This window comes from Typopeltis vanoorti, chromosome 11, assembly GCF_054136105.1.
Source record: "Typopeltis vanoorti isolate ZY-2024b chromosome 11, IOZ_Tvanoo_1.0, whole genome shotgun sequence".
NCBI lineage: Eukaryota > Metazoa > Arthropoda > Arachnida > Uropygi > Thelyphonidae > Typopeltis > Typopeltis vanoorti.
The window spans coordinates 73,581,815-73,606,548 of NC_143559.1; the positions used below are offsets into that span (position 1 = coordinate 73,581,815).

Consider the following 24,734-nt stretch of genomic DNA (forward strand, 5'->3'; position numbering starts at 1 on the left):
ATCACTGCAACAACTATGGTCAGTGAGGTCTAGATGACCATGCACTGGATACCTTGCACAGAATTAGATGGAAGAAAACTATCATGCTCCATCAATACAAAGCTGAAAGGTTTTTCAGAATGAGTAGCAGATTTTTTAAAAAAAAACAGCCTAATAAATATAGTTAAGTTTCCCAAGATTTGGGAAACTTTAAGCCTCCACCCAATAACATTAGAAGAAATGAATATAGGAATCATCAACATATGGATTGTCAATGGAAAGGAAATTAAACATGCAGAAAGAGAAATGGCAAAGTATCACATAGACATAATTAGTGTTTACTGAGACAAAGTTTATACGTTGGTTTCACATAGCTTTTAATTTTTCAGGAAATAACAATGTATACTAGAATATTAATTATAAAAAATTTTAATTAATACTTTCCTATATTTCAGCAATGTTATATTACCATCATCAGGGATCAAAAAAACAATATGTGCACACAGGCACTAACAATCTTAAAATGTATGCTTCCCAAATTTGGGCAGTTTCATGCACCTAAATTTGTTGAGGTCTGGACAGAGCTGAGGTAGATTTGAGGAATAGTCTTTCATACTTGTATTTGTTGTGGTGTAATAGAGTGGTCTTCTTCCATCATATCCGAACCATGATCAGCAAGTCCAAAGTGGCTGTATTGGTAGAATTGGATATAGTCCTCGTGTTCAGATATCCTGTTATTGGCTGTCCTGCCTGTTTGGTCATAGCTGCACAGTTTGCAACTGCAAGGAACCTGGTATAATCCTGGTAGGTCTAGGGGATGTGGCTGGTCTTTGGTGGAGCAGATAAGAGATGCCAATTTCCTAGGGGCCTGTAATTGGTTGTAGGGTCATCTTTCTTAAGGTTTTTGTTAATTTTTTGGATGTGCCCCAGATGGAGGGGGGGGAGGGGAGTTGTGGTTACACTATTTTTTGGGTTTGGGGGTTGTAGCCATTGGCCATATATCAAGGACAGGAAAGAATAATGACAGCATTCAACACCAAACATGAATATAAACTTTTTGATTGGCTAGTTATGTGGACAAACTTCAAAATGAGGAAATGGTCAATGAAATTTATTTGTTCTTATGGTCCTGCAGAAGGTTCCCCTAGGGGAGAAAAGAATTTTTCGAGTCATCAGAGAAGGAAGCTGACAAAAGGAAACAAATTCCAGGCATAAAGAAATGTTTGGGAAAATTTTAAAAAAATGAGCAAGGCTAACAATAATAATACTGATGATTTTATGTTCAGGATATGCACTAGTTCACATGGAAAGAAAAATCACAAGAAATACAAGCTTCACTGACTGTGATTATTGATAGTGATATCTTCATGATGGTTCAGGATATAAGAGTATAGAGAGGATTTTGTGTGTGTGTGTGTGTGTGTGTGTGTGTGTGTACACAAAAGAGACAAGCTACATTAAAATACACATAGTATTCGAAAGTATCATTAATTTAATTTGGTCAATCATTAACATTGCTGGAAATGAAATAAGGAATTATTGCTTAGCAACCTGCAGTTAAGGGTTTTCTGGGAAACCTGGAACAAAAATTATGTGGGTTGAATGTGTGCCACCCATATTCTTGGGCTTTTTATACTACCATTACTGTTTAGATTAAGGTGGTTGATCAAAATTTCACAAGCTTCCTTAAATTTGTATTGGTACCATGTTTTGATAGTGATATCTTCATGTTCCTGCAACGTCAGGAACATGTTCATTTCCAATCAGTTTGGTCTAGAGCATAGGTGGCCAACAGCAGGCCCCAATGTGATTTTGTGCAGCCTGCAGCAGGATAAAAACTATTAAATTATATGTATTATCAATTTAGCTATTAGTTTCGACCGCAGATTTTCTGATTGATATACTAGTTATATTCATTATCTCTGATGATGGAAACAATTTATATTCTCGACATGGAATCAAAATTGTTTTAAAAAGATTACTCAATTTATAAAATCTGCTGCTTCTCTGTGTGAGTTGCAGTAGTGGGAGTGGTAGATTTCTATGCATTCCAGAGTAACGAATCACTGACAGTCACTTGCTCTGCTTTGGTTACAGTGATCAGTTTCAGAGACTCAGTTTCACTGTTAACAGTGTTATTGTTGCAGTTTGTGTCCCCTGGTCATTTACTTCAGCCTTTGTGTACTATGAGTAAGAAACTCAAAATCTGTGAAGAAAACAGATCATTTCAGGAGAAATGGGAAAATGAATTTCTGTTTATAAACAATAACGACAACAAACCACAGTGCCTTGTGTGTTTGCAAGTATTGTCTGTGTACAAGGAATATAACCTCAAATGCCAGTACATACAGCACCATGCTGCTAAATACCAAGAATACTTTGGACAAGTATGTACTAAAATTGTACATAATTTGAGGAGAAAGGTTACTGCTCAGAAATCTATTTTTACTAAACCAACATCAATACAAAAAAGCTCACTCTTGGCATCGTTTGTTGTAAGTGCAGAGATAGCAAAAGTAAAAAAATCATTATCTGATGATGAATTTGTAAAACACTGTTCTGTGAAAATGGCACGTGCATTTGGGGAAGATAAAATTGCCAGTGAGTTTGAAAGTGTCCCACTATCAAAACAAACTGTAACAAAAAGAGTCGAGGAAATAGGTCCTCACATATTAAATAAATTAAAAAGTGTTATTACAGATTCAGCTTACTTCTCATTGGCTCTGGATGAATCAACTGACATAACAAATACAGCTCAACTTCTAATTTTAATATGAAAGTTGTGGATTAAAAAAAAAAAGAGGGGAGGGGATGCAGTAATATTAATGACAGTATAACATGAAAAACGAGACAATAGAAGGTAACTTGATATTGTTAGCATTCAAAAATGTCTATGTATAACTAACCTAAATAGAATGGGAGAGAAAGGTTTAAGAAAACAGTTGTTTGATGCCAGATTATCAACATCTATGTGAATTATTGCACTTAGAAGTAAGTTTGAAATCTGAAGTTCTGACAAATAACTATTTTGAAGAAAAACTGTTGACAGGAAGTTAGTTTTAATGTAAATTTAATCATGATTTTCAAATAACAGATAAGAACTAATATTTGCTATTGTCATTAAATAACTGGCCAACATTTTAGCCACTGCTTTTGTATGCTTACCAACTATCTACATATGCAATTCCTAAAACTCTAATGCCATCCCTTGTGTCATAATCTTCATCTTCCTCCATAGTCTGATCTATCTGATATGGTGCAACTTTTAGCCAATTGTACAATTTGCGGCAACAAGCCTAAAATATTATAAAAAAAATAAGTTTCCTTAAAGGAAGAATAAACAAAGATATAAAAACTACATTACAATTATTTTAACAAAAATTAATATATATCCATATAATTAGTTAAAAACAGTAACCGAAATATGAACAGGAATTATTTATATTACACTTAACAAAAATTATATTCTTGTTTTAATCCAAAACTAAGCATGAGCATGAATAACTTTGACTAGTCTACTTATATAAGTGTTGACTTCATATCAATTCCCTTAGTATCCCATAAAGTAAAAATAGGGACGGGTTTTACCTAGACTCAAGAAAACAATTAAGGTTGAATTAATGCAGAAGTCATATATTTTCCATAATGTACAAAAGGGGTGTATCACATTATTATTATTTTCCTGACCATGGAGTCATAAGACTCATCACAGGGGGTCAACACTAGTGAACAGAAAATTTATCATACCACTTCTTAAAATCATCCACAATCTGCATGTTCGCCACCCTCTCGAGCAATGCATTTCATGTTCCTACCACTCACCATGTAATAAAATTTGCTTCTTACTCTTTTACTCACTGCCTCCTTTTTCAACTCTTCCAAGAATGGCCTCTTGTCCATGTTCCTTTCCCTCATTTTGCCATATGAAAAATCTCTTCAGTATTAATATGATAATAATCCTTCAACAGCTTAAATGTCTCGATCATATCCCCCCCCCTTTGCCTTTATTCACCAAATTCTGCAGTCTGCATGCAATCAGTCTATCCCCATAATCAATGTTTTACAGTTTTGACATCGTTTTTGTTATCCATCTCTGCATCCTCTCCAAGGATACGTCATCCCCCTTCAAATCACGGTGATAATTTCTGAGCACAGAAATCCAGATGTGGTCTGATCAAAGCTTTATACAATGGGACCAGCACACTTTTATATTTAGTGGTCAATGTTCTCCTTAACATTGCTGCAATTCTTTGAGATGTCTTCACAACCTTTGCAATGCGTCCTCAGAACTTTAAATCTCTAGCCCTAAGATCTCTGCTTTCTCCACTTCCAGTAGAGCTCCACCAAGCGAGTATGAAGCATCCCTTCTGTGGATCCCAAATTTTTAAACCTTATATCGAGTTCCATTAAACTGATATTCCCATTCATTTACCCACCTTTCCAGCTTATTCAAATCCTCTTGAAGAGCCAAAACACAGCACTATTACTAATAACCCTCCCAAGCTTCACATGATCGGCAAACAACAGAACATTTTCCTGTAGTCCTGTGACAATATCGTTGAGAAAGACTGAACAGCAATGGTCACAGGACAACCATGTGGAACTCCACGTAACCTTGCTACCTCTGATACAGCTCCCCAATATACATCTCTCTGATATCTATTAGAAAACAATCACCAACAATTTTTAAGTTGCCAAATCCATATCATGCAACTTAAAAATCAACTTGTCATGTGGCACCTTGTCAAATGCCTTGGAAAAATCCAAAGAAAATTGACAGCATATGCCTTACCTTCATCTACTGCTCTTCTAACTCTATTGTAAAAGGGATTAAAAAGTATGTAAAAAATATATAAAAGAGATATAAAAAAAAACAAACAGATTACTAAAACAAGAGTGTCCTTTAACAAATTTATGCTGGCCTGCATAAATAATGTTGCTCTCATCTGCATAATTCTGTACATGAGTTATTACCAATTTTTCCAAAATGTTAACTATAGAAGAAACACAAACAGGCCTATAGTTTGATACCTCCATCCTACCACCACCCTTATGCAATAGTATTATCTTCTCCTTCCACTCTCTAGGAACCTACCCCACTGGAAGACTTTCATTAAACAGGCAAGTTAATGACACAGTCAGTTCCATAGTACATTGTTTAAAAAAAAAAAAAAAAAAGTGACAAAATTCCATCTAGTCCTCCTGCCTTATCAGTATTCAGAATATGTAACCTTCATTCACTTCTAACACTTCGCACTCATTATCCTTCTAGGAATAAAGCCTTCAGTACCAGCATAGAACATTCTAATAAAGTGATCATTAAATAGCTCAACTATGTCATCTACTTTGAACACCCAATTTCCAACATCATCCTGCAAGATAATACACCCACTATCATTTTTCCTCCTGCTCACCACACAGTAAAAAAAATTCCTTGGATTGCAGTCCCAGACTCTCATATTCTAATTTTTCTCTCCTTACAATACTAGTCACTTTCCTAGCCTGAGCCTTATATTCCTCATGCAACTGTTCTCCACCTCTTTCTAATTTATATGCCTTCCATAACCTCTTCTACAATTCTCCTTTTATTCCTTTGTCATCCATCTGACTCCAAATTGCTTTATCTTCTTCACTATACAATCTGTCACTGCTGTCAAATTTTTTCTTAAGTATCTCCCATGCACTAATGATCCCTCTTCCTTCAAATTCTTTCATCCACTGCACTGCTGCAAGCTAGTTTCTAAGTCGATGATAATCACCAGCCTAATAATTCCACATAACCTTCTTCTGTTTTGATACCTTCTCATGCATATTCATCCGCCAAGTCAGGATTGCATGTTCACTGTCATCAATGGGGAGCAATCAGATCCTCTGATGCTATGACCAAATCCAGAACTCTCCATTCTCAAGTCCCCCCCCCCCCCCCCACACACACGCTACCATTTTCATTATCATCATCATGCATATCAAGGATTTAGGACTAGCATGGCCTGTTCCGGCCTTAGAAGTCATCGTTGAATCGTTTAAGAGGACGACCTGGTTTCTTTTTCCAAATGGCTTGTACTTTAAGATTACTTGTTTTGGTAATTTTTCTGTTTTCATTCTTTGAACGTGTTCCATCCATTTATGTTTATATTTTTTAATTTTTTCTATTATTGGTTCTTGGTTTAATTCTTTCATAATTTCTTCGTTTCTTTTGTTGTAATCAAATAGGGTATACTTTGCAGTTTTTCTCATAAACTTAATTTCTGCTGTTGTTAATCTTTGTTTGACTTTTTGCTTTATTGTCCAGATTTCGCTTCCATACGTTAAGACTGGTAGGGCTAATGTATTGTATACTTTTTGTCTGGTTTGTTTTTGAACTAGGTTTGGTTTAAATATGGAGTTAATTACACCTTTCAAATATTTTGCAATTTTTACGTTTATATCTTTTTCATTTTCATATGTCATCTTGAATTCACCTGTTCTAAGAACTTGTCATCTATTACTATTTTTGTTCTTGATGGATCTTGTCCTTTAAAGGCCATAGTTTTTGATTTTTCTGTTGATATTATCATACCATAATCTTTGGATATCTCATTTAGATCTAAAATAGCTTTCTGTAGTTTATCGTCAGAATTTGTAATTATTATTTGGTCATCGGCAAAGAGGAGAGTGTTTAAGTTTACTGTAGAAGAAAGTTTAATTCCTTGATGTAAATTTTTATTCCATTTTATTATTATTTCATTTAAGTAGATATTAAAAAGAGTTGCTGAGAGGGGACATCCCTGTCAGACCCCTTGGTTTATCTCTCTCGTATATGATAGCTCGTGATTTAATCTTATCTGTATTTGATTATTTTCATATATACTTGTGATAGCGTTTAGGATATTATTTGGTATTTGTCTTTCTTTTAATACTAAAATATTATAAAAAATAAGTCAATAAATGCAATATGTGTTTCTAAATTGTATTCTCTTCTTTTCTCTATTATTAATTTTAGGCAAAAGGCCAGGTCTATAAATGATCGTCCTTTTCTAAATCCATTCTGTATTTCTAAAATAAAGTTTTCGGAATATTTCATTAGTTTGTTATTTAAGATTCTGCTATATATTTTGTAACAGGAATTTAGTATACTGATACCTCTATAGTTTTTAGGGTCATCTCTACCTTTTTTAAAGATAGGAATCACAATTGCTTTTTTCCATTCTATTGGGGGGATACCAGTTGAATAAATTTTATTTAAAAATAACAAGAGTCTTTCTTTGAATCTAGTTCCTGCATATTTATATAGTTCTGAACCAAGTTTATCTTCTCCAGGTGATTTTCCGTTTCTTGTTTCTTTCAGGCTGATTTCTAATTCTTCTTTAGTTTCATTTTCATTAATTGTTTGCCTATTGTCTTTTTTAAAATATTTGTCTGTCCACAATTCTGTGTAGTAATTTAGAAATTCTTCTAATTTCAATTCAGTGTTTAATTTTATATTTTCTTTGGTATCTGCATTTAAGTGTTTCAAAATTTTATATACATTGGGTCTTATTTTATATAAATCATGTTCTAAATTAGAAACAAATTTGTTCCATGATTCTCTATGTCTTTTTCTGACTTCTCTTTTAGCTATAGCTCTTATTCTTTTATATTCTATTCCATCTTCTAATCTTTTACTGCTTAACCATTTGTGATACGCTTCTTTTTTCTTTTTGATTATTTATTTCATTGTATCATCCCAGATCTTCGGTTTTTCCCTTTTATTGAATTTTTTGGTCTTTCCTAAGCTTTCATTTGCTGCTGTATTTAGTATCATTTTTATATTAAGCCATTCTATTTCTATTTCTTCATTTTGTTTATTGTACATTTGTGTCATTCAACAGTCTAGTTTTATAAACAAATGTGTCAATTTTTCTTTCTGTTCTTGTTACTTAGCCATTTAGGTGGTAATCTTAATTTTATTTTAACAAGGAAGTGGTCACTGCTTATTTCATATCCTCTCTGAACTCTAACATCTAGTGAAAATTTTGATGTTTTTTCATTTAGTAATCTAATATTGATTTCCATCCTCTCTGCCCAAGTATATTTATGTATGTCTTCATGTTTATAGAAGGAATTCATTATTTTTAGGTTATTATAAACTACAAAGTCAATCAATTTTTTACCATTCCTGTTTAGAGTATGTTCTCCACGTATTCCTATATTATTATTAATTTTTGTGTTTCCAATTCTTGCATTTAAGTCTCCTGCTAAAATTATGTAATAATTTTTATTTGTTTTATTATATATGTTTTGTAGCTGATTATAAAAATCAATATTATCTTGTTCTTTTTCCTCTTCTGGGGCATATAAACCAATTATTGTTAAATAGCATCTATCTATTTTTATTCTAGCTTCTATTATTCTTTCATTCTATTTATAATGTTTTAACTGTTTTGAAAGGGAGTTATGAATCCAAATCATGACTCCTGCTTGTGCTCTTTGGTCTCTGTCAACTCCACTGTATATAACATTAAAATTTTCAGTTCTCATGGTTCCTTTTAATTTCTTTTTTTGTTTCAGCAGTTACTGCTATTTTAAAATTTCTTTCATTTAATAATTGGTCTAATTCTATTTCTTTATATGCTATTCCTCTTACATTCCAGTTTGCTGTGTGTATTATATTTTGTCATTTCCATTCCAGGGTCGTTTCCTATAGATTCAATACGATTATCTTTTTTTGTCAGCTTACTAGTAGAATTATGTTCTCCATGTCAGGGGACTAGCCTGACGATGGAATAGTTCAGTGGTAGGGCTTTTTATACTATACCCTCAAGGCTTCTGAACTAGCCTTCTTCCAAATTTAAACCCATAGGAGGAATAGGGTATATTGAAGGGGGGGGGAGTAGATTATAGAGGAATTATAGTAAGATTTATAGCGAGGGCATAGTTTGTAAGGCCAGAAATGAAAAAACCCACTACCATGTTGCCTAAGACAATTGTCCTTCAAGATATTCAAAAATTCAGTTTCCTTATTACCGCATGCTGTCTCCTCTACCCAGTTTATATCACTATAGTTGAAGTCCCCCATAACGATCTCTCACTTTGCACTGCTCATCACCATCTATATTCCCTGGTCTGTAGAAACATCCCACTAAATATCTTGTCCTATAAACATCCATCTCACAGCATACACTCTCAAAGCCTTTAGTGTTATTTCCACTAAAATTCTGAACCTTGTGGGTATACAACACGAGTAACCCTCCACCACCATATTTACCTTCCCTGTCTGCCAAAGTATACTATACCCTTTGATTTCTATCCCTGTTAGAATATCTTCCTCGGATAATCAAGCTTCAATGATACCAGCAACCTTTGGAGAGACTGAGTCAATCAATGCCACAAGCTCATTCCCTTAATGCTCCTCAACTTTGCATAATCATTCAGGGGCAACACATTCACTATCTTTCCTCAGACACATTTCTCCTGCACTATGTCTAACATCAACCTCAAATCTGCACAATTTGAGTGCTATATGATTCTCACTACCTCTCATTAATCCCAACCATTACTATCATCTCCACACTTTCTTTCCCTCCTCTTCACTGCCATTGCAACACCATATCGTTTCACCAGGCAAGCACTCTTCTGGCATTCTGTATCCCCTCCATACATGAAACTCCAAATAGTTTCATCTTCCTCACACTGGCATCCCTGACTCCTACTGCTTGCAATCTCACTCTCCTTCTCGACTTCCTCCCTCACACCTCTCTATCCCTTGCTTCCACACTTTCTCACCTTTCTGCAATTTCCTCTCTTCTACTGTCTCTCCAATGTCTGATATCAGGTTTAATGCCACTTTCTTTCATATTGCAATCCATTTTATATCAAAGCGCCTTGCCATACTTCCTTCAATTCTAACTACTGACTTACAAATTAAATACATTATATTTTGTCTTGTATAATAATGTTCAATTTACACAACAAAACAACAGTTTTCTCTGATTCTGCAACTTGCAGAAGTGTATTAATATTTGTTATTTTTTTATGTCAGTTTTTGTAGAAAGAATAGTGAGAAGAATCATAGTAGGTTCATTTCAAATTTATGTACTTTAAGCATTCCCTGAGCAAATGAGAATACGAAATACTTGAAATTTTCAAATCTTCAAAGGAAGAACGAAATATTAGTTTATCTCAAGACAGTTACGTGTGTAGAGGCTTAAGTGCTGTGAGGACATCATGTTGGAGGCTTAATGGATTTTTTACAACACTCAAAAAGAATTAAAATATAATTTAATACTTCCTATATTTCGTCCTAGTCACTGGGACATCTACGGGGATTACAAAAACAATTAATGTAACAAATACACAAATAACAAACAATACTAAGCCCAACCACGTGGGTGACACTAAAGTCCTATCTAGGTAGAGCGCCCTCTAAGGGCAGTAGTAGGCGGCCTGGAATGTAAGGTGGGAACTCTGGTGATGAGTGTTCATCACCAGAGTTCCCACCTTACATTCCAGGCCGCCTACTACTGCCCTTAGAGGGCGCTCTACCTAGATAGGACTTTAGTGTCACCCACGTGGTTGGGCTTAGTATTGTTTGTTATTTGTGTATTTGTTACATTAATTGTTTTTGTAATCCCCGTAGATGTCCCAGTGACTAGGACGAAATATAGGAAGTATTAAATTATATTTTAATTCTTTTTGAGTGTTGTAAAAAATCCATATGGGATCAAGACATAATTGTGCAACATTTTCCACAAGGAAGAAATTTACGTATAATTTTGCTTCTCCGTGATGTGATTAGAATGCAAGTACAAAGAATAATATGGGAATGTTTTGATAAAGTTTTAAACAACAGTCATATTCAATTATGCATGGTGTCCATAGTGAATATACATAGAAAGTTCATTCTATTTGGGGGGGGGGGGACAAAAAAGGCATTTCTAAAACTAACAAAAATCCTAAAAAAATATGACTTAGAACTAACCACATAAGACATTGGCATCTCTTATCCGATCTACCAAAGATCAGCCACTTCCCCAAGACCTACCCTGGAGTATACCAGTTCCCTTGCAGTTGCAAATTGTCCTACTACAGCCAAACAGGCAGGACAGCTAATATCAGGATATCCGAACACAAAGATTACATCCAGTTTCACCAATACAGCCACTTAGGACTTGATGACCATGCATTGGATACCCACTACAGAATATGCTGCAAGAAAGCCACTTCACTGCACTGCAGCAAGTACAAGTATGAAAGATTATTCTTTGAATCAGCTCTGAAAAACTTCCCAAACCTCAACAAATTTGGGTGCATGAGACTGTCCCAAATTTGGGACAGTCTCATCATCAGCCCCCAACAGCCAAGATCACCCAATTTAGCCCACTAGAGGGCACCTTTAGGACTCTAGCACTACTTCAGTTGCCTTTCTTCAGCCTCATTTGCTTAGTGTGAGTGCCTGCATGCATATATCATTGTTTTGTGATTGCAGAAGATGGGAATGTAACATTCCCAAAATATAAATAGTTATTAATTAATTATATATATATATATATATATATATATATATACAGGGTTTCCTCGAGTTACGTCGGAGATCCATTCCTACGGACCGACGTAAGGCGATTTTCAATGCAAGTCGGAATTACCATAGCCTAAGTTACTTACCTAACCTAAAACACCCTAAAGTCATACGTATATATCAAGAAACAGAACTAGGCCATAGGAAAATGAAAGGGAGAACATAATTACTGTATAGTACAGTATAGAACAAGAAGCCTTTCCATCTCAATCACGAGCATACTGTGTTTTTTTGTAATCACAGTCTATTTCATGGGCAGCAATCCTTTCACGTGTTCAAGGATGCGAACTTTATCCTTGATAATAGTCCCGACTGTGGTACGACTTAAGTTCAACGTGCAGCCGATATTCATTGGCATTTCTCCCTTTTTTGCCCTTTTAATAATGTCTAATTTCACTTCTAATGTAATGGTTTTCCTTTTCTTCGACACACTGCCATCGGAACAGTCTGCCTTATGTTTGGGAGCCATATTGAAGGGTAAAAAGTCACAAAAAAAAACACAAAGTGAGAGAGCAGATGTAAACAAAGCACGCGGTACCCAAAGAGTGTATGCTGGGAACCAAGCAACGCCACCTCTCCCAAACAAATGCAGTGTAATACCGTATTCTTCCGCTGCGCTCACAAACAATTTCGCCCGCGACGTTTGAATTTTACATCGCGCTGCTTCAAGTAGAAATTTATTTTTTAAATTATTTATGGGATTGCCACCGTAAAGTCGAAACGACACATGTCGAGGACCCTCTGTGTATATATAGATATATATAATATTCATCCAAGCTTGATTGGCTTCCTCAGTCTTAAGTAAAACGCTGGATATATTCCACTAATTTGAGCCCTACCCAAGGGCCTATGAGTTGTGGAAATACTTTCTGAAAATGAATGCTGTGCCTAACAAAGCAGCCAATTGCAGCTGCCCGATTTTTAATCACTCTAACTTGAGTGCTTCTAGATGTTTTTTCAATATTTTAGGGATGCGCCTAAAGAACCTATTATTATGGGAACAACTTTCGTTTTCTTTTGCCAGATTCGTTCAACTTCGACTTGCAACTTGCGATACTTTGTAATTTTTTCAGTTTCTTTGTCATCTATCCAACTATCTCCTGGTATTGATATTTCAATAAACTGAACACCCTTGTTTTCACTTTTTTCAATCACTGTTATATCAAGTGTATTACATTCCAAGCTTTTGTCACTGGATTTTGAAATCCCAGAGTATTTTGGCTTTTTTATTCTCAATCACTTTCTGGTGAACTTTATGCTTCCAATAGTCTTTAGATACTTTAAACCCGTACTTTTTACATAAATGCCAGCGTATTATCTTAGCTACGTTATCATGCCTTTTATGGGTACTCGATTTGTGCAATTTTGCTGCACCAACTTATAATGTAGTCTACCGTTTCTTCTTTGCACAATCTACATTTACTGTCTTCTTGATATTTTTTATTTTTGCCTTCATAACATTGGTTTTAATGGCATGTTCTTGTGCCCCAAAAATTACCATTTCTGTTTCTTTCTTTAGTGCTCCATTTCTGTACTATTGCAAGGTCAAGTTGCTGTTAGCACTGTCCTCTGTGCTGTGAAGGTATTTTCCATGCAATGCCCTATTTTTCCATCACTCACTTTTACTTGGTTGGTTCTGTATTTCAATTTTGTCTCCATGGGTTTAAATAAACCCTTTTTCCTTAACCCAATTAGAAATTTTTCAGTTGTTTGTGCAGATAAATCTTTGATTTCATTTTCTTCTTCAATAACTTGCTTTACTTGTAATAATCCTCTGCCTCCTTTTTTGTGTGATAGATAGAGCCTATGAATGTCACTATGAGGATTGAGGGCATGGTGCATTGTCATTAATTTTTGAGTTTTTCGGTCTAAATCCTCCACCTTTAGCTGGGTCCATTCAACAATGCCTGCTGAATATCAAATTTCCAGCATTAAACATTGACTTAAAGAGTTTCCTTAGTCACCTTATGTATTCTGCTCTAGTTTTTTCTTTGATCTTATTATGTAGAATTTCTAATGCTTCTAAAATTCCCAAATATTTATAGCTATCGTCGAATTTTATTGCCTTAATATTTTCACCATTGAGTAGCTCTATTTCGTTCAAATCTTCAAACTTTCCTCTTGTTATTCCAGTAATTGTGCATTTGTCTGAGCCAAAATCCGTTGATATATCTTGACATTGCTTAATATGTGCACAATATTAAGCAATGATCCGAGTTCATTCTCTGATTTTGCATACAACTTCAGATTGTCCATGTATAAAAGTTGAGATATCTTTGCACTTTTTTGTGCAGTTTGATAACCATGAGCAGTTTTATTTAAAATTCTAGTTAAGGGGATCAACGACAAGATAAACAATAGAGGAGATATGAGTCTTCTTGAAAGATACCCCTTTTTATGTTTACCTCTCCAATTTCTTCTCTATTCAAAACCAAAGTTGTTTTCCAATTTTTCATACTGGATTGCAAAACTTTTTGTACATTTTCACTAATCCCAAATAGTTCTGTGCATTTTAAAATCCAACTATGAAGCACTGAATCAAATGCTTTTTTATAATCTATCCAAGCCATATAAAGATTGGTTTTTCTACGTTTGCTTTTCAGATTCATTTTATCAATCAGCAATTGGTCTTTTGTGCCTCTTGAATTTTTGCTGCTACTTTTTTATTCAATTGGAAAAAGAGAATTTGCTTTCAGATAGCTGTATATTTTGGCAGCTAGTATGCCTGTGAGTAGTTGTTGGCAAGCAGGTTATTGATCGGAAGTTTTCTGGCTTTGGGTCTTTTTCTTTATCCTTTATGATCAAAAACGTTTCCCATGTTGTGAGCCACTTTTCTTTGCTTTGTCCTTCTAAAACATCATTAAATTAGTTAGCAAGTCTTTCGCGTAAGCCTGTCAGATATTTCAACCAGTAACCATGTAATTCATCCTTCCCGGGTGTTGACCAATTTTTTATCCTTTTAGCTTTCTTTTGAACCATACCAGTTGTTATTTTCAGCTGGTTCATTTTTCGTTCTTGAGATTCGTTCATAATTTGTTCAATCCACTTTGCTTTGTTATTGTGCCTCTTAGGGTTGTCCCATAGGTTTTGCCAAAATTTAAGTGTATTTTCTTTGTCTGTGGTATTTATATTTATATTTTCTTTAAGATTATCATTCCTGCGAAACATCAAATTTTGCTTGTACTGTTCAATGTGTGCACTGTATCTTCTTATTTCAGATGCAACCACAACTATTTTTTGTGTTTTTCAGCTTCTTTTCCTTAAGGTTTTTCAAATTGCTCACTTCTGCTCTGAGTTTAAGAATTTTATTCTCCAGTCGATACTTCCATTTTGGTTCCTGAGCCTTACTGCTTTTTGGTTCACTAATCTTATAGCCTAATTCAGATGTTACAACGTAGGCTATTGAATACATAAGTTGATTTGTTTGTCATAGTTCCTGTAGGGATAGCCCTTGCAGCTTTATTGGCTTCTTGTAGGAGTTCCTTCAGTTTTTGTTGAGGTACTTGTCTCAATACTGGAATATATATATATAATCAAATCCTGATATGTCACCTCAAAAGATGCATAAGATACGATGACAGTACATACTGTCACATATTTTAGTCCTCTATGCCACTTCTAATTCACCAAGATTTTTTTTCCCATTCTTTGATCCTTTTTTGCTGATATCCTTGCATCAAACACCTGTTTTGTTAATTTTTCCTCTCCCATTCTATTTAAACAATCATATAACCTCACATTAGCTATACTCACACATTCTTGAATGTTAACAAAGTCCCTTTGTAATATTATCTTAATTTTTAATATCAGTCTGCCATTGAATGCCATCTGTTTGCTCCTCTGATTTTTCTCAGAACTTTTTGAGAAAAATGTAACTTCCATAGTCTTTGATTATCAATTTTATTTCTAACCAAACTCTCACATTCAAAAATTAAAATTGCTTTGAGTGCACTGTATATGGATAGTTTAATGCATGGGCCATTTTTTTTCTTATTCGATATAAATTTATACAATTGTCTCTCCATCATACCATCTTTCCTTATTCTAATGTCTATTTCCATATTTAATTTGCCATCTTCACTACAGATTATAAGTAATAGATTGAAATATTTTGCTTATTTCATCTGCTGTCCCCTGAGAATGCAGTGGAGAGCCTATGTAATAAGGTATTCCTGCCTATTTTCAAAGTTTTGTTTTTTGTATTGCTGATTTTCATGAATGAATCTGTTATAGAAGTTATTCAATTCAGTTAAAGAATCCTGAAGAGGAATAACAGACCAAACTATTTTACAAATGAACAAACTTACAACTTAAATACAGTACTGTACTGTACTGTACTGAACAATGCCCCCCCCCCCCCCATATAACTGTAGCTTTTTAAACAGCTTTTGTAATGGCATGTTACTATATATGCTTTTTCCTGATCTCACCATCATCAAATTCCTGACATGTACCCTCAAGGGGTGTACAGGATATGATAGTACTACATGAAAAATTTACATCATTACTAACTTCCTATCTACAATTTTCCACCAAATCAATCTGTTACTTATCAAGACTCCAACATTGTCAGATCTTATATTTCTATCTTCTAAGCAGTGTTGCCAATTTAGCTCTTTTGGAGCTAGATCTAGCTTTTTTTTCTTCTTTCCTAGCTCCAAAAATTTCAATCTAGCACCTAGCTCCAAATCTAGCTCCTTAGAACTAGTTTCAGCTCTTTTTAGTTGTTTTTATAACTTATTGTTAAAGATATTGTTTTAAAAGTTTTCCAGATGCTAAGGAAAACTTGATAAGGAATTGTATTGTACATTTGGTGCAAGCATCGTATACGTTTCAAATGCATGATGACGCCAGTCAGTCATGCGGCCCAACAGTCTGCCATTTTGTCGCCTTAAAGTTGATAGTACCTCTACAAGTCAGTCTTTGCACAGTGTTCTGGTTGGTAGTTACGATAGCGAGTGGGAAGTTTTTAAAGACTGATCATAATTCATTGCAGTAAAGAGTTGAATCCTTCTTCAAAAATGAGCAAAGAGAAATATAAAGCTTACAAGCAAATATTTAGGAGGGAGTGGTTGCAAATGGAATGTTTAGTAAATGGTTGTGTGAAGTTCCTGGTGACGCTACAAAAGGCCACTGTAAGTTATGCAGATGAGATATAGCTGCTAAAATATTATCAGCTTGTAAAGCATAGCGAAACTAAGAAACATCTTGCTGCAGTTCCATATAAGGCTGTTCCTATTACAAATAAGCTTTTAAACATTAAAACATTCATCATTAAACAGTTGCAATCATCTAGTAGATCTTTGCAAAAATATCATCCCAGTCAAATTATGCCAAAGATACAAATGCACCGAACTAAGTGCTCTGCACTTGTAAAGAATATTCTAAATGAGAAGAGGATCTAATTGTGGACATAGGAGATGAAAATTTCAGCTTGCTAATAGACGAATCGAATGATATCATAGTGAATAAGATTTTAGGAATGGCCATCATTTATTATAGCAAGAAATTCAACACAATTATGCATACATTTCTGAGCATAGTGGTTCAAGAAAAGTGTGACGGTGGTTGTACTGAAAAAAGAGCTCTTGACTGAGAAACTGGACATTAAAAATCTCATTGCAATTGGTACAGACAACACCAGTGTTATGGTTGGTGCCAATAATGGCATTTATGAACAACTGAAGGCATATATTCCCTCCTTAATTTTAATTAGATGTGTATGCCATTCATTACAACTGGCAATGTCTCACACTTGTGCAGAATCTCTCCCAAGAAAATTCTAATTTTCTTGGGAGAGATTCTGCACAAGGTGCTGAAACATATAAGTGGTTTTCACATTCTTCTTCAAGACAAGGCATACAAAGAGCTCTATCAAACTATCAACAAAAATGATGCACCTCTAAAAATTGTTAGCAATTGTGCAACACGATGGCTCTCCACTGAACCTGCAGTAGACAGAATTCTCAGCCAGTGGTCAGAATTAAAACTCACTTCGAAGTTGTCAGTGTGACTGAGAAATGTTACAAAGTTCAAATTTTGTGGGAGATGTACAAAGATGAAAGGAATCTGTTGTACCTCTTATTTTTGCATGCTGTTCTAGTTCAAGTTCAGCAAGTTAACAAAGTTTTCAAATCTAACAGTGCGGATAAGATGAGATTATTTGAAGACCTTTCTCGTTTGATTCGCTTTATTGCTATTTGATGTTAGTGCTATCATCATCCACAGTCGACCCTCTAGAGTCAGATTGATGACTATTTGGATCCCAATCCAAATCTTGGTTACAGGTTTGAAAGAAAAATTTCAGAGTTGATGATACAAAAGAAAATAATGTAAAATGATGAGCAAAATCTTAGAAGTAGAGCAAAACAGTTTCTTCTTGGTCTCTTTAAACAGCTTAAGCAAAGGTTGCCTGAAAACTTGAATATTTTAAGAATGATGTCTTCTTTTTCGGTTGACAATACCCTAAAACATTTCAGTCATATAAAAGAACCTGCTACTCCCATCTTATAAATAATGCTGAAAACAGAAAAAGATGTTGCCTGCTGAATACCAGTACAATATTATCCATTTAAATAGAATGGATATAGAAAACACTGAGCTATTCTGGACTGAAGTACGAGAATATAAAGATGAATCTGGAATGAATCCATTTAAAGAAATTGCTGAGTGTGCAATAAATTAGTTAATACTGCCAAATTCTAAAGCGGAAATTGAACGAATTTTTAGCTCATTAAAGGTAGTTGAAACTAAATTAAGAAACAAAATGGAATTGCTAATGCTGTCAGCTATTTTGTCAATCAAGTATGCATCAAGCGTAACAACAAGTGCTGTACAGACTATCATTTACCAGCATCTACACTGAGTAATACTGGAACAATGGCCACATATAATAAAGCTGAAAATCTAAGTGAAAATGTGGGTGAATTAAGTGCAGAAGACCACATGGAAGATGTATTTAGTCACTTATATGCAAGTATCTTCAACTTGAATAAAGTAACTTAAAAGTATCAGCTACTACTTTTAAAATTTCAGCTTCAAATTTTTATTTTTAACTCCTTTTTTAGCTCTTTCTAGCTCATTCTTTTTTTTTTTAAGATTTAGCTGGTTTTAGTCATTTTTCATTTGGCAACACTACTTCTAAGGCACTTTTTACTGTATCAATCCACCTATATCTTGGTCTTCCTCTGGGTCTTTTTTCCTGCCAACCTAGCAGAGAACACTTGTTTTGCTAATCTTTCCTCTCCCATTCTGCTTAAGTGACCATACCACCTGAGATTAGTTCTGCTAACAATGTCAAGTTCTTTCCTAATATTCTCGTTTTAAATATGATATTGCCATTGATGCCATCTATTCATGCCCCCTAATCATTCTCAGGATTCTCATATCTGCGGTCTTTGGTCAACTGTTTTACTTCTAACCAGCTCTCAGATCCATAAGTTAAAACTGGTTTGAACACTGTCTTGTATACTGCTAATTTAATGTTTTGACTAATTTCTCTCTTATTCCATATAAATTTATTCAGTTGACTTCCTACCATACTAGCTTTGTTGTGTTGATTCTGTTGTCTATTTCCATACTTAATTTACTATCTTCACTAAAAATCGTGCCTAAGGAGCTGAAATGTTTTGCTTATTCTATAGGTTCTCCCTTCGCAATGCAGTTTTCATGCTTCTGCCTATTTTCATTGCCTTTGTCTTGTTATTGCTGACCTTCATACGATATCTATTACAACAGTTATTCAATATTGTCAGGAAATCTTGCAGACTTGTAGCAGATTTATTTAGAAGTAAAATTTTCTTGAGGTATAAATCTCAAATACATATCATGTTATATTTCTATGATTTCTCAACTCACGAAACTTAAAGTGAAAACATGATCATGACATCCCTTATGCGGCTAAAACTCAGCACATTCTTCAAGTTACTCTTAGTTTCTCTATTTTTCTTATTCCCCCCCCCCCTCATGCATGCCAGTAAGTAGGGAAATCTCTCCAATTCTCACATTTTATTTTATTATTATTATTTTTTTTTTTTTTTTTTACAGACTGGTACAATGATACAGACTAGTCCGAGTAATCTCTACACCAGTGATGAGAAACCCATGGCCCACATGCGGCCCTCCAACAACTAACCTGCAGCCCACCAAATGTTCCACTTCATTTAGATGAAGTGTAAAAATTTTAGCAAAATGCACAATGTGTTATCAATATGAAGCATGTATTAAGAGGTCACGTGAAAAATGTTTACTCGTGATGATAGTTCCCACAATTTGCATTTTCAGTCATGGACGAGCAGTCATACTTTAATGATATATTAAAGTAGTTGCATTATTCTTGAATAAACTTATTGAAACAAGTTCTTTCAAAACCTAAGCAAATTATAAATTTATAATGGTAATATAATTTTTTCTTTTAAAAAAATTGTGTCTTTACAATTTTTTTTTCTTTTTCTTTTTTTTTACAAACAGAATCCTGTGTTTAATCAATGAGTTCAAAATCTAGATAAGGCAAAGTTGAGGATGAAAATTGTCAATTTAACGAAAGATGGACACGAAATTATTTTTTTACTTGCATAAAAGACAATGCTGTTTGCTTGATATGTTCTGAAAAGATATCTGTTCTCAAGGAATATAACATCAAGAGGCATTATAAAACTAAACATTCTTCAAAATTTGAGAATTTCCATGAGCAGTTGTGCAAAGACAAAGTGAATCAACTGCAAAAGAAACTTAAACAATGGCAAAATGTATTTAGAGCTGCTTCATTAACCACATATACTGCAGTTCGTGTAAGCTACATTGTTAGTCAAATTTTGGCAAAAAGAATGAAATCATTCTCTGATGGAGAAATAGTAAAAGAATGCTTACTAGCAGCAGCAAATGTCGCTTTCCCTGATAAAAAAAATATATAATTTTGAAAATCAGCTTGTTGTGATTTACAATCGCAAGAAGGATTGACGATCTTATGTGAAATGTTGAAATTTTGCAGGGACATATTTCTAAGTTAGAATGGATTTCTTTGGCTTTGGATGAAAGTTGATATTAGTGATAGGCACAACTTGCTGTCTTTTTTGAGAGGAACAGGTTCTAGTTTTAACATCACTGAAGAATTTGCATCTTTAATTCCACTAAAAGGAATTACTAACGTAAAAAATATATAAAGGGAACTGAAAACTGTTCTTAATCAATTAAATATCCCAAAATAGAAAAGATCGTTGATATAACAACAGATGGAGCTCGAGCCATGTCTAGTATAAATGTTGGTCTGTAGAGATTATTATCCAGAGACATAAAAAGATTACCAGGACTCGAAATAATTATTTCTCACCGCATTTTGCACCAAGAAAATTTGAGTGCAAAAGTTTTGAAAATGTCTCCAATGTTGTTCCACCAATCATTAAAACTGTAAATTTTATTAGATCTCAAGGACTGAATCATCTAGAATGTAAGAGAGACATGGAAAGTGAATATGACGATATCCTTTTTTAACACTGAGGTTCAATGGTTAAGTTGGGACACAATGCTTAAGCATGATTACGATTTGAAGAGCGAAATTCAGTTATTCTTGGAGATGAAAGACAACCTGTTTCCAGAATTTAATGACAAGGACTGGATTTGTGACTTTGCATTTTGCACTGACATTACTCAACATTGGAATGAATTAAATGTAAATCTTCAAGGCCAGAACAAATTTATTAATGAAATGTTCATTAAAATAAAAGCCTTTGAAAATAAACTAAAAATATGGAATTACCAACTGGAATCTAATAATATGGCTCATTTTCCAATTTTGAGAAAACAAAATCCACGTGAAAAGAAAAAAATATGCAAAGGAAATACAGACTACAAGAAGAATTTAGTTCAAGGTCCAAAATCGTATGCGAAAATGAAACTAATTTTGATATTTTCTCATCACCCTTTAATATAGACACTGAAAGGGTTCCCAAAGAATTTCAAATGGAAATAATTGATTTGCAAAGCAACACTGAGCTAAGAAATAAGTTTCAAAATGTTAGTCTTATTGAAACTATATAAGAGTTACTTTCCAACTGATAAATGTCCATTGCTGGCTACCTATTCCGGGCAAATAATGAATTTATATTTGGTAGTATACTTATCTGTGTGAACAGTTCTTTTCCAAAATGAAAATTGTAAAAAATGTTCGTCAAAATTGCCTTGATGATGAAAGACTAAAAATTGTATTAGAGCTGCAATTTCAAACATACCTCCCAATATTGAAAAGCTTGTTGATGAGAAACAGAGCCAAATATCTCATTAATTAAATTTCAGCAGCTATGTAATTTCTTTTGATTAAAAAATTATGGACGTATACCTGTGTATATATTAAAAGTATTATTAATAAACAGTAAATCAAATTAAAAAAAACTTTTCATTGTAAATTGATGTTGAAAATAACAAATTCCACCACATAAATGAAAACTTTTTGATTAATATATTAAAGTATTTAATATTGTGTTCGTTGCGGCCAGTATGGAATATTAGGTTTTCAATTGTTGCCAAATGAAGATTAAAGGTTGCTCATCACTGTCTACACGAATCATCTGGAATTCAAAATTCTAACCAGCATTCTGTATTATGCAATGTAGCCACTGTAAAACTTTTAGGCCTTCATATTTCCAGTCATCACCTAATCAAGAGCATTTTAGGCTTTTGGTGTCTTTTTTCTGTACTGGTTAACATAAATTAAGGAACAAAGAGAAAAATCACAACTGAAAATCTGCATTATGAATTTTTAAGCAATTTGGTGAAAAGCAGTATGATATGAGATGTGAAAGAAATACCCACAAAAAAATGTAAATAAATAGTTTATTTACAACTATAAATTGTAAATAAACAGCTGACAGTGCAGTTCATTTGTATGCAATAACCAGATTCAGAATCACTTTTTACATAATGAGCTTTCATGTTTTCATGCCCCCCCCCCCCCCTCCTCCTCTCCCTGAGTTGTCACAATTTTTTTCTTTCTATCTTAATTTAAGGGAAGAATGTATCTGATATATTGCTATATACTCCTGATTTTAGTCATCCTGAATATTTTCTACTAGTGTTCATGTGTTTATTCATTTAATAACCTTCAGACTAAGTACTCCAGACAACCAGAACACTTTACATAATTTTCTTATCAGTTTTCCCAAGAATTTTATTTTGGTACTTTAACATTTAGCTTGTTTTCTTACATTTTTAAGAAGTTATATGCATGCTGACTTAATTACTCATCAGGTATTTTTTGCAAACAGCATCACAAGTGCTGATAACTTCCTATTCAATTTCACTGCATACTCATATTCTGAATCAGAGTGAAGATAAACAGCAATCAATAAGACGTTTCTTATTTCTTGTGTCTTCTTCTATCAGAGTGAAGATAAACAGCAATCAATAAGACGTTTCTTATTTCTTGTGTCTTCTTCTATGTGAATTTGTGCATGTCTTTGTTCTAACATGTCATTTCCTGAATAGAAATCCAATAGGCTTTAACATAATTCATTATTATTAGCTTTGCACTTTTCTTCAAAATTTCCCAAAAACATTTGTCTAATACTTACTTCTTACTATTCTATTTATATCTTCAATAAAGTAAAGACCATCTTTTCCTTGTTATTTATGTTATGTTTTTTTTTTTTTTTAATGATTATAGAAATTCCTGCATTTCTTTACTGCAGCCACTGTTGGACCATATGGACAAATAAGATGAACTATTCAATTTTCTATTTAAAAATTTTCTGACATTATTTTACCTGAAATTGCTTGCTGTTCTATACAGAATTAAATTAGTAATGTGTGGTGTCACAACGGTATGAAAAATGTTACTTGCAATCACAATGTGATCCATGTAACGAATAGCAGTAGAGATAATGTGCACCCTTGTTTTACACCTAATTTAACATCAAACTACCTTCCTGAATCTCCTTCAATTCTAACTGCTGTTCTTCTGAATGAAATATAGACCTAGTTCTCGATATAATGTCCCAATTACATCATATAATTGTAGCATTTTAACCAGCTTTTCTTTTGACACCTTGTCATATTATCATGATTTCTCAAATACAGCAGAATCCACTTATTGTGATCGCAGATAACATTATCAATCGGCTATTATTATCAAAATCAGTCGGTCCGAAAACACACCATTTAAAATGAATTAAAAATAATCTGTGTCTTATAATCAAAGTTTCGGTTATTATTATCAAAATCCTCAAAGGTTTAGCCTTTTGTGTCTCAGAATTCTAAGAAATATCAGATAATCAGGAGAAAATTTGACATTTGTCAAAATCTGACTTTTTTTTTAATCTTCCTTTAATCTTATTCTTCCAGGCAAATGCAGGTGGGGTATAAATAGTCTAATTGTGACTAAGATTATTTTTATCTTCTCTATCAGTAAGTGAATTTGACTTTAAGTGCTCGTTAAAACAGCCCTTAGCATTATGACAGAAGCAAGTAAAACATGTAAAGATTTATCTTTTTGAGAAAAGCAAAAAATTTTGAGTGCTATGATAAGTTGCTCAAAATGAGTCAGCGTAGTTCAACTGTACCTTTAAAAATTTCACCACTCTTGTGCAAGTTCTTAAAAAGCAGATCAAACATTGAAACTTCAGCTCTTACTAATGTAAACATAGATCGGAAGAGAGCCTGATCTGGTAAAAATACTCGGGTTTAATCAGCATTAAAAATTTGGTTTAGTAATGTTCGTGAAAAGAATGCTTCGATTAATGGGCCTTCGATGCGTCAAAAAGCAGAAGAACCTTTCAAAAACAATGGGCAAAGAAAATTTCACTGCAACTAATGGATGGTTTAACAGGTGGAAAAAGTGAGAGAATATTGTGTACAAGCATATTCAATGTGAAAAAAAGTGCTGATTTTTTTATCAGCTGATGTGTGGATTAAGACTGAGTGGCCAAAATTATTGCTGAATAATATTCTCCCGGGGATATTTACAATGCAGACGAAACAGGACTCTATTTTAGTGCAATGCCTGAGCATGCTTATTTGTTTAAAAATGAAAGTACTACAAGTATTTAAATCTTCAAGAGTGAGTGACAGTTCTTGTTGTGCTAATATGAAAGGTGAGAAACAAGAGCTCCTAGTGATTGGAAAAAGTAAAAATCCTCGGTGTTTTAAAGTTGTCAAAAGTTTGCCTGTTGACTACTGTCCTAGTGCAAATGCTTGGATGACTAATGACATTTTCGGCAATTGGTTAGTT

At 33.8% G+C, this 24,734-nt stretch overlaps 1 protein-coding gene across 1 annotated transcript in view; it reads right to left on the minus strand.

Annotated features, from left to right (window-relative positions):
• Spt6 (transcription elongation factor Spt6) overlaps positions 1–24,734 on the minus strand; it is a 651,062-nt gene that overhangs the window by 309,321 nt on the left and 317,007 nt on the right. The window contains exon 22 of the mRNA XM_090401053.1: positions 3,145–3,275. Within this exon, the coding sequence (XP_090257179.1) occupies positions 3,145–3,275 (131 nt within the window). The remainder of the gene's footprint in view (positions 1–3,144; positions 3,276–24,734) is intronic.